The sequence below is a fragment of the Octopus sinensis genome, linkage group LG28 (assembly GCF_006345805.1).
Source record: "Octopus sinensis linkage group LG28, ASM634580v1, whole genome shotgun sequence".
Taxonomy (NCBI): Eukaryota; Metazoa; Mollusca; class Cephalopoda; order Octopoda; family Octopodidae; genus Octopus; species Octopus sinensis.
Window position 1 is genome coordinate 12412710 of NC_043024.1, and position 12500 is coordinate 12425209.

The window sequence follows — 12500 nt, forward strand, 5'->3', positions numbered from 1 at the left end:
GTAAAGAGTGGCTATAAGAGGAATCCAGGTGAGTATTAATGGAGATGATGTGAAATAAACAAATAAAACTGCTTCGGTTTCATATACAGAATATACATGTACACATGTAAAAACTCTGCATAGATCCAGCCTTGGCCTTCAGGGTGGAAAGATGAATGTTTATTTGCTTCCATTATTGGTTGCATATTCTGAAGAATAACATCTGCTAATGTTATGAAGTAAATCTGAGCCCCCAGAAACAGGTGTTGAGTTCGTAACACCATGCATTCTCCTCTGCACTTTCTGAGTCTTTTGTTCTTTGTAATTTTGTCCTGCTAATATATAAAAATCTAAACATTTATACTTAAATATTCCCTGCCTGAAAAATTCTCACTCTTTGCTTTCTCTATTTACATATTTACATTTTGTATATCTAACCCAAGCAGTTTTATTTGTTTATTTTGCACCATTGCCATCCATATATATATATATATATATATTATATATATATATATATATATATATATATATCAATATACCTGAAAGATAATTTGTTGGGAAATTAATGCTTAAAATTAAATGCAATACACAAACACACACGTAAACATATGTTAAATGATATAAGATATATTAGTGTTATACACATACACACACATTGCCTGACCAAAGCCAGGATAGAAAATGGAAGTTAAATGATGACAATGTTAATGTTTCATATATATATAGATATATATATATATATATAGGATGGGCCTCTTCCTATATATATATATAGGATGGGCTTCTTTCGGTTTCCATCTACCAAATCCACTCACAAGGCTTTGGTCAGCCCGAATCTATAGTAAAAGACACTTGCCCATGGTGCCACACAGTGGAACTGAACCCTGAACCATGTGGTTGGTAAGCAAGCTACTTACCACACAGCCACACCTGCACCTATAAGTTTCTGTAATGTTTTTGCCCAGTTTAACACAGAACTCCATGGCACAGTGAGCTTCTAATCATCCTGACTCTATCATGAAAACTAGTCACCTTTGACAAGCAATGTTTAGATGGGTTTGTCCTAAGTGCTGTTACAGCCATCACTCTCCTTCAATCTGGAGTAATGAAAGTTGGTTGGGCAGCTTATTAGATTTATAGTAATGGTATTCTAAAATTACAATAATATAGTTATAACTGCCTCTCCCAAAAGTAAACTCAAAATTTATGGAATGCACCTCATACACACATTTGTCTGATATGAAAATTCTTATCAAATGAAAAAATTTTCATATCAGTGTATTAAGATCTGTGAGAGTGTGACTAGTGTTGTTGTATTGCAGCAAAATGTTATTATTATAGAGATTATGTCTTTGGTTTCAATGTACAGTTCATATTGTTTAACATGTTAACCACCTCATGTGTCACAAATTGGTTCATCACAAACTTCACACAACTGCCACACATACCACTGGTGGCACCTTTTCATAAGTTGAGAAAATATTTTATTCTGTATCTTTCAGATGGTTTTGAGGACATTTAAATAACATGAGTGATTAATATTAAGGTTTAATTATGAAATAGTGTAAAAATGTAAAAAAAAATGTACATTTCCTTGCAATTAAAAACAGTATGCAGTGTGACTGGAAATATGTTGCATCACAAGAAAGTTCTAGAAACAGGTGATGGTGGTTAATATGCTAGAATATTTAAATACAATATTTACACTATTTACATTATTTAAATTTGACGGATATTTGTCCTCATCTCGTTTGTTATTAACACAACGTTTCAGCTGATATACCCCCAGCCTTCATCAGGTGTCTTGGGGAAATTTCGAACCTGGGTTCTCATTCCTAAGGTATTTTTCGATGTTATTATTATTATTATTATTATTATCATTATTCAGGTCACTGCCTGGAATTGAACTCAGAATCTTGGGGCTAGCCAGTGCTCTTAACCACTACACCATATGCCTGTTGTGATTAAGAGTGCAGGCTACTAATCCCAAGATTCCAAGTTCAATTCAAGGCAGTGACCTGAATAATAATAATATTAATAATAATAATAACAATAATAATAACAACAACAACATCGAAAAATACCTTAGGAATGAGAACCCAGGTTCGAAATTTCCCCAAGACACCTGAAGGAGGCTGGAGAGTATATCAGCTGAAACATTGTGTTAACAAAAAACAAGATGAAGACAAATATCCGTCAAATGTAAATAATATACATAATTCCTCATCTCTTAAATAGAGAACTGTAGTACAATATTTGTTATATACATTATTCTTTCAACACATTTGAAATCATTTTAATAACATAGTGAGAATGGGAAGCTAAAAAAAGATATGAACCAGTTTTTCCTTGTGGACAGTTGTATCTAGTTCTTTCTAGAAAGTATTTACCTTTTGGTGTAAAGATGAAAATAATTGCAAATTCCAAAAGTACAAAGTGTGACAAAATTATAACAAAGAATATAATTTTCAAAGTGTTTGCCTCCCAAGACTGCATCTTTAGTACAACTGGTATGGACTACACATCATCTTAAAGGGGAAGGTGGGGGAAGCATAAAAGGCAAAAAACTCCAAAATACAAAAAACGAAAATAAAATAAAGAAAAAAGAAAGAAACTTACCAGGAGCGTTTGGGTCAACAGGTATGACCACATCGGGGTTAAATTTTAGAGAATTATCCACTGGTTTCTCTATTTTTACTTTATTTTTAATATTGTCATTATTATTTTTAGTATTTTTAATGTTAAAATTGTCAATATTATTATTATTATTAATATTATTATTATTTTTATTATTATTGAAATTAGAGTCTTGTTGTTTTCGATGATGTGATTCAGAGTCTTTATCATCAATTTTAAAAACGTTGTTGTGAAAATTTTTATTATCAATATTAATATTATTATTATTATTGTTATTATTATTATTGATGTTGTTTTGTAGGGGAGGATGGATTAACAAGGCACCCTGATTGGCTTCATCGTTCCGATTATTTCCTCTGTATTTGTTATTGTCCCTAATGTTGTTGTTCTCATTTCGAGAGTCATCACCTTTCCGCATGATGGCTATGTTGTTCGAGTCCTCTCGAAATGCAAAAAACAGATTATCGTGATATGCCAACAGGAAAACCATGAAAAACCACAGAGTTGGGATGCCAATAATAACCTTAAATATAAGGCTACGTCTTCGACGGAATAAACTGGCCATATTTTTCGTTCCAGCGTGTACTTTCCAATATGGGTGGAAATGGAGGTCTTCTGGTTCCGTTCCTTCTTCAGGAATGGAATTGGACGAACTGATGATGATTTATCAATATTGTTAATTATTATTTTTTTTTATTTCTATTATTATTGGTAAACAGTTGTTCCCGTTCTTGTTGTGGCTCTTGTTTTTGTTGTTGTTGTTAAAGCTGTTGTTCCTGGTGGTGGTGGTGCTGGTAGTGTTGTTGTTGTCATTGTTGATGTTTGTAAAATCATCTGCAAAAGACATTGGATACAGAAATGTTAAAAAGGATTAAGAAGAACAAAAGAGAAAACAACAGAAAATTACAGCAAATCCTCGTTACAGTTTGATCATCTGATCAAAAATAACGAGAACCCACAAGAGATAACTTTATAAATTTTAGACAGATAAAATAAACAACAATAATAATAATAATAATAATAATAATAATAATAATAATACTATGGGATTTTAATATAGAATGTGAGCAAGTCATAGAGGTGAGATGGCCAAATATTGTGCTCATCCATAAAGATGAAAAAGAAGCAAAGATAAAAGATGTTGCAATTCTGGAAATGTAAGGAAACAGAAAAGATTGAGAAATACCAGCGACTGCGGGACGAAATAGGAAATTTATGGGGCACAAGGAAAGTAATTATGACACGGGTGATAATTGAAACATTAGGAGCAGTTTCCAAGAGATTTGAAAAACATATTAAGAATATTGGAACTGCTGTCAGGCTCGAAGTGATCCAGAAGACAGCATTCTTGGGTACAGGTCGCATTCTAAGAAGAGTATTGACTCTGAGTCACAGGAGAAGGCACTACTTGAAACCTTTGGTGATTTGTTATTGCCTGCTTTCAAGTAAAGAATAACCGGTAATTAAGAACTATCCGAGAGTCTTCCAGAATAATAACTATTTGAAATTTTTGCCACAAGGGCAGCTTGGGGGGTGGGGGTAGAGATGAGTTGATTATATCAAGAATAGGGTAGTAATCAGAAAATTGAATGGACAGTACAGATTAGAAGAAAGGAGAAAGTAGATGAAGAATCGACAGAAAAGGTGACAGCATTAAAGGCCAAATAGGAAAGATATGATGCTGGATGCAAAGGTTTCAAACAGAATAGACTGTTCCAATCAAATAGAAGGTGACTAAGGAAATAGAGAGAAGCCAACACCAGGAACTGATTACAGATGTGGAAGGAAAAGAAATTTGGGGAAGCTGTGGAACAGGCCAGCGTGACATAAAGAATGCATGGAGTGGCTGACAAAGCTGGAAACACAATTTGCAACTGTGCCAAGACAAAAGGATATCAGAATTAATCTATAAAACAGTGAGACAGAAATTTAAAAAAAATAGCAAATTGGAAAGGACCAGGTCCAGATGCAGTGCAAGGCTTTTGGCTGAAGAACTTTACACAGTTGCATGAAAGGATCGCTGTGCAACTGGATGACTGCCTGCAGCAAGGTCACGTCCCTGCCTGGATGACAAGTGGACAAATGCTGCTATGTCTCAAAGATCCCTTGAAAGGGAACTTGACAACAAATTTTCAACCTATAACCTGTTTACCACTTATGTGGAAGTTTATGGCTTGTGTCTTGAAGGAAGAGTTATACAACCATCTGGAAAGAAGCAATCTACTTCCAGAAGAACCAAAAGGATATAGGAAAGAAATTAAGGCAACAAAAAAATCACTTATTAATTGATAAAATGATAATTAGAAATTGTAGACGCAGAATGATGGGACTGATTGTAGGACAGATTAGAAAAAAGCATATGACATGGTACCACACAGTTGGATATGTAAAACAATGAGCATGTTTGGAATAGCAAAAAACACGGAGAAAATGCTTAATGAAATTATGAAACATTGGAATTCCGAATTAATCAGAGGAAAACAAAGACTTGGGAAAATGAACATCAGACATGGAATATTCCAAGGTGATAACTTAATCTCCATTACTATTCATATTGGTCACGATACTATTCACTATGATATTATGAAAAGCACATTAAACAAATGACTGATAAAGGATAAATATTCAACCAATTGGTAAACTATACAGACATGGAATTGAGCCTGTGCATGTGTTATTGTTGGCATAATGACTCACACAAGACACAACAAAATTTGTTTCAACACACAAATTCACATCAAGAATCTTGCATACAAAATACAAAAAACGATATATTGGTGGAAGCCTACAGTTAATTAGTGATTTCCTAACCTCACTATGTATTTCTAATAAGCTAATTTCTCACTATGTTAAATATGCAAACACTATATTTTCTTTCCATGCAGATGGCCTCCCTGAGCATTTAAATCTCAATGAATTTTTTCCCCTATAACTGTAGTTGCCAGGCAAATTATCTCTCTCTCCCTCCTCTCCCTCTCTCCTTGTCTCCACTTTCTCAAGAGAGTTCATATTTTCATTTGTCAGCTCGTCCCCCTCCTAGGCCATAATATTTCGAAACAAGACTAAACAACATTTTATTTTCTCTTTTACTAAATTATACAAAAATAGCAACAAAAAAAAAACAACGGAAACATTTTAAATATTAAGAAATAAAACAGGAAAAAATCTGAACAACAAAAAACAACACACACCACACACACACACACACATGCTTGTACCTGCACACACTCATTTGCACATGCTTGGACACAACACAATGACACAAACATGCACATTAACACACACACACAGACACACACAGACACAGACACACACACACACACACACAGACAGACACACACACACACAAGTAAACAAATTCAGAGATTAATTAGGTAATATAATTAAAAAAAAAATAATAATTAGATGATAAATAATAATGAGCTGAAAGAACTAAATAATTAATGGCAATATCAAATAAGGGGAAGAGCACTCTTGGGAGAACTTGCAGCTGAATGAGATAACGAGATAACGAAGGATTTTTCTATGAGGTCAGTGAATCTGCTAAAAATAACAAAACTTAATTGTTTTGCTTAACAGAACCACCCTGGGCCTAGGTTGTACATTTAATAATACATACATGTGTACATGCATACATACATACATGCGTACATACATATATACAAACATACATTTATCCTTTAAGTTCGTTTAAGGTTAAACATTTTGAAGTTGCATATAAAACTCTTCTTCCATTATTCTGGTTAGAGCCTAATGATGCCACCTGGCATTACTAGTTGTTTTGGGATGCTGAACCGATATAATGGAAGGTAAAAATAGTAATAATAACAAGAATTCTTGGATGGAATTTATAAATATTTTAATGCATTGCTACATGGGTTTCTACAAGTCACATGTCTCTTAGGATCATAGTCCATATTCCTGGCATGACTGCAGTGTAGTCCATAGTATCCGTGGGTATCGGTTTGAACAACTTCATAGATTCATTTCTTTGGGCAATTTGTGGAAACATACATGTAGCAATGCATTAAAATTATTATTATTATTATTATTATTATTACTAGTTAAGGCTACAAGGGCTTTTGAAACACTTGTCCATCATTTGTGGGATGAACACGATGTCAGTCTGGAGACTAAAATAAGTGTATACAAATCTTGTATTCTGAGCACACTTTTTTAGGGGGCAGAAACCTGGGCTCCCTACAACAGACATATAAAGACACTTGAAACCTTCCACATGTGCTGTTTGTCCGACATATGCAACATAAAATGGAAAGATAAGATATCCAATGTCAAAATCTTAGAAAAATGTGATAATTCCAGCATCCAAAGTATGCTGATGAGAATTCAGTGCAGATAGGTAGGACATGCTTTTTGAATGAAGAGGGATATCACAGCAAAGGAAGACCCTTCCTTAGGTATAAGGATAAGTTGAAGCAATCACTGAAATCTCTACAGTTGTGTGTGTGTATGTATATATATATATATATATATATATATATATAGTAGAAGATACTTGCCCAAATTGCCATGCAGTGGGACTGAACCGGAGACCATGTGCTTGGGAAGTAAGCTACTTACTACACAGCCACTCCTGCTCCTATAAAAGAGATCCTGCACTCGCAGGGGGATTTGAACCCGTGACCCTCAGATTACAAACAGAAGTGATTCTTAAAAATCTGATGCTATACCAAGTTATGCAGGTGGATAAGCCTTGAGGGCTTCCCAGACCCCGGTCCAACCGTCCAACCCATGCTAGCATGGAAAATGGACGTTAAATGATGATGATGATATATATGTATATGTATGTGTGTGTGTGTGTGTCTGCATATATATATATGTGTGTGTGTGTGTGTGTGCGTCATGTACGGGTGCAGGAGTGGCTTTGTGGTAAGTAGCTTGCTTACCAACCACATGATTCTAGGTTCATTCCCACTGTGTGGCACCTTGGGCAAGTGTCTTCTACTATAGCCTCAGGTTGACCAAAGCCTTGTGAGTTGATTTGGCAGATGGAAACTGAAAGAAGCCCATCGTATATATGTATATATATATATGTATGTGTGTGTATATGTTTGTGTGTCTGTGTTTGTCCCCCTAACATCGCTTGACAACCGATGGTGGTGTGTTTACGTCCCCATAACTTAGCGGTTCAGCAAAATAGACTGATAGAATAAGTACTAGGTTTACAAAGAATAAGTCCTGGGGTCATTTTGCTTGACTAAAGATAGTGCTCCAGCAGTGCCACAGTCAAATGACTGAAACATGTAAAAGAGTATATATATGTGTATATATTGAAAGAAAGAAAATGGAGAAAGATGGATGTATGAATAATTTATTTGTACAATATAGAGATGTTGAAATTTTTAAAAAATAGCAAAACAAATAAATTATAAATTGTAAAGCTCAAAAAGAAATGGGAGATGCAAAAAACCCCAACAGATATGCTTCAGTTTTAGCCCCTAGTTGATACGTAATTCTAAACATTTGGTTATATGCTAAGAATGGTATCATTTTTAACTCTATAGGGAAGAACTTTGTCATGGTTTTTACGAGCTTACAGAACAAAGGTTAACATATTTCTTGAAAGGAAGCATACAAAATAGTAATAAGTTTAAGAACCTATACAGAATGTAAATGTAACTGGCTGGTGAGTTATAGATTTTAGTAAAGATGTCAGATAATAACTGAAGTAAATAAAAATAACTTTAAAAAAAAATTAAGGGTAAAAAAAGAAGATAAGAAAGAAAACAATAAAAAAAAATCAATAATAAATAGAAATTAAAGAAAAATATAAATGTATGTAAAATATAAATAGCATAAAATTTAAATAAAAAGAAAAGAATAATACTTAAACATGCAAGGGAAAAATAATATAAAAAAATAAATGAAAGATAAGTTAGATCGTAAAAATTGTTAGTCAATGGTTATAAATTATTTCTGTTGGTTTGGTAATAGATACAGTTCAGAAAAACTATAGATGAGCAGAGATCACAACATTGTGTGACATTTAAAATCAAGCCGAGATAAAAGTTTGAAAATTAACCATTAGGATATGTATCTTGTAGGTTTATAAGTAAGGCTTACAAGATTCATATCTTAATGGTTAAGTTTCAAACTTTTATCTCGGCTTGATTTTAAATATGTCACACAATGATGTGATCTCTGCTCATCTGTAGCTTTCCTGAACTGTATCTTATTACCAAACGAATAGAAATAATTTATCTAACTTATCCTTCATTAATCTTAATAAATTACTTAATACAAATCCTAATTTATTAGATACGTACAGGATCCAGAATTTACATCTAAAAGTTTGTTTTTATATATGCAAATCATTGGATACCGGCCGTAACTCAGAAATATATACAGGTAATTGCTACATGTGTGTGTATGTATATATGTATATGTACCTGTGTATGTATATATGTATCAAATTCACATTTTATCACAGAATGTGTGTGTATATATACACATGTGCATATGTATATGTATATATATGTATGTATATACATCTATACATACTATCTAAACATTTACCCAGGTCAGCCCATATGCCTCCCTGTCTATATATACGTGTGTTTTGCATATCCATGTGCATAAGCCTGCATATATTTTGTGCATCTGCATGCATATGTCTATATTTATCTATATACATGCATATATATGAGCAGATATACGTGTTCATATGCAGGTTTATTTTTTTCTGTGAACTTGTGAAGCATCTTATGTTACCTGAGGAGGCTCTTTTGCACTGTGCATCGCATCTGGTGTTATTACATCTTCCACATCCACCAGGGGGTAGTGTAGTATGATGCGAAAACAATTGTTGTGCTAATAAATGCTTCTAGTTACACACAATCTTCCATATTAATCTTTTAATATATCTATCTATCTATCTATCTCTCTATATATATAGACTTAAAACATAAGGTGTAATTTGAGCAAAATTTGACTGCTATTTCTACTGTGTCAAGTCATCATTAGAGCCCTTCTGTGTTAGCTTATACATACATATATGTATATACAGATATGCAAAGCAGTTGGATGCAATTTTGGTGGATGTGCATGCATGATGAGTTCTATGTGATGTACACATTGGCTGTGGGCTATCATATGTTCCCTGTTTACCAGTAAATAAGATGAGTTCACTATATTTTTAAATGTATGAAAAAAAATAACCCCACATCTAAGGCAGCCATATTATGGATGGGAGAGCAAGGGCAATAGAATATATGATGAAATATATAGCTATAGGCTAGGGAGCTGGCTATATTCATGTTGACAAGGCATAAAAATTGCTACTAACACTAAAACAGAGAAAAGCAGTCAAATTATCACAGTCTGTTAATGCAAATTTATGTCAAAAATTAATCACAATATGCCAGCAGTTATGTATGAAGATCACATCATCTCATCAGACCTCCTTCTCTGACATTCATAACCCACATGTGATATATGCTTTGCATTATTTAATGATTATTTTATCTTTAAGAAACGTTGGTTATTTAAATGTTCCATTACTTATTCCATTTGCTGAAAAATTGGTTTTTGTCCAGTTATTAACTGTCCATTATTTATTCAATGAAATTTTAATTTGTCTGTAAGAACTGTTACTTGTTTCTTTACTGCCCACAAGGAGCTAAACACAGAGGGGACAAACAAGGACAGACAAAGGGATTAAGTCGATTATATCGACCCCAGTGCGTAACTGGTTCTTAATTTATCTACTTTGAAAGGATGAAAGGCAAAGTCGACCTCGGCCGAGTTTGAACTCAGAACATAACGGCAGACGAAATAGCTATTTCTTTACTACCTACAAGGGGCTAAACACAGAGGGGACAAACAAGGACAAACAAATGGATTAAGTCGATTATATCGCCCCCAGTGTGTAACTGGTACTTATTTAATTGACCCCGAAAGTATGAAAGGCAAAGTCAACCTTGGCGGAATTTGAACTCAGAACGTAGCAGCAGACGAAATACTGCTAAGCATTTCGCCCAGTATGCTAACGTTTCTGCCATCTCGCCGCCTTCAATAAATAGTATTTATAGGAATTCATTTGCATTTATTGTCATTTGCTGATGGTTTTGTACCAGAATTCATCAATATATTTCCTTTTGTTTGCATATAGCAGGGTTCATTGATACCAATGTATTTCCTTTCTTGCTTTGGTCATTAGACTGAGGCCATAATTAGGCACCACCATGAAGAGTTTAATTAAACATTGAACCCAATACCTATTTTTTTACTTTCTAAACCAGATGCATTTTCCATCAGTCATTTTTCACCAAAGCATTAAGTTTTGGAGATGTGAAGAAATCAGCAATGGTTGTCAAGCAGTGACTGGGTAGCAACCCAAACACATACACACCTGTATATGTGATGGGCTTCTTTCAGTTTCTGCCTGCCAAATCTAATCACATGGCTTTGGTCAGCCCAAGGCTATAGTAGAAGACAGTTGCCCAAGGTGCCACACAGAGGATCTGTACCCAGAGCCTTTTGGTTGGAAGGCAAACTTTTTACCAGGCAGCCATGCAAATTTAGTTTCCTTTAAATGTTAGAATAAAGTTACATCACGTGACTTCCATATTGTATTTCAGTATCCTGCAATGGTTGAGTATTTCCATGCACACAGTCACAGATCTCCCCAACAACAAAAACAGCTTAAAGTTGCTTTCAATAAAATATATGATGAAACATATTAAAATTGTTGTTTCTTTTACAAAATATTGTTGTAAAACACAGTAAATGTCTTGGAGGAAAGTTTGTCTTCTAAGTAGGCAATGAGAAATTGGACATAACAGCCAGGCAGACTGAGAGAGACTTTACTGTGAAAGATCAGAAGCCAGTTGGAAGGGTTTCAGCAAACCCGTAGGTAAAACGGAACACTACATTATGAATTGGTGGGAGACACTCTGCACAAGAACCCAACCCCATAGATATTGAAGTGGAAATGCTCTGAAATTACATGCTACCATATTGTTTTAAAATATAAATGGGATAAATATAGTCACAGATATATTATGTTTGACAATAAAATTGGTGATGATTAGAGAAGACTTGAACATAGGTCTGTTTGATGAGGCCAGATTGCAGATAAACAGAAAACGATCTCAGACCGGGATTCCAACCAAAATATTGCAGAGCTTATTTAATTTAACAGACATTATTTTGCCTCCAAGAAAGATTGTTCGGTAATTATTATCCCAATTAAAGAACACAAAACTTTAAATGCAATTGCTCAGCCTGTTAGAAATACCAGCCAAATCACCCTCAAATCATATCTATAACATTTGGCTATCTTATAAAAATGAGGCACTATGGATAATGTAGGCCTTAGATTATGTTTGAAAAACAAGAGAAAACAAAAGGATCTGGCCATGGTTGGAACGTCTATGATCATTGATTAAATCTTTAGCATTTAAACCAGTCATGTCAGGCCCGAAAATGCTTCCTATTTTATGTTCAAACCAATCCGGTCCAGCCCATCACACCTCCCTTTCTATGTCATTTTAAAAATATACAATCACATCATCAAAATTTTGACTCTATAAGATAATGCATGATTAATTAAAAACGATGTGAATGAAACAGCATTAGATTTGAGAGAATAATTTGAGTGCCAAAGGGTTAAAGAATATCAGACAAGCGTTTCCAAAAAAAAAAAAGACTTGCTTAACAGGAATAATTTTAGAAAACTATGTTTACTTAAAAATTGACATCAAAACTGAATTATTATATTTCAGCAGGCCACATTGCTGTATAAACTAATTTAATAACACAATTAACTAATGTCAATAAAATTAACAAGAAAATTAAAATTTTGCAAACAGTTAAAAACCCTCTTTAACCATAACGTAATCCCATTAGCTGGCTTCCACTTG

At 33.9% G+C, this 12500-nt stretch overlaps 1 protein-coding gene across 4 annotated transcripts in view; it reads right to left on the reverse strand.

Moving 5' to 3' along the window:
- The window catches only part of LOC115225788 (polypeptide N-acetylgalactosaminyltransferase 5-like), a 130496-nt gene that overhangs the window by 73945 nt on the left and 44051 nt on the right, over nucleotides 1-12500 (reverse strand). For 3 of the 4 annotated variants that reach the window (XM_029796745.2, XM_029796746.2, XM_029796744.2), the window contains exon 3: nucleotides 2599-3450. In XM_029796745.2, coding sequence (XP_029652605.1) covers nucleotides 2599-3181 — 583 coding nt within the window. In that variant the 5' untranslated portion in view covers nucleotides 3182-3450. The remainder of the gene's footprint in view (nucleotides 1-2598; nucleotides 3451-12500) is intronic. The other variant, XM_036514462.1, reaches the window with a different exon arrangement.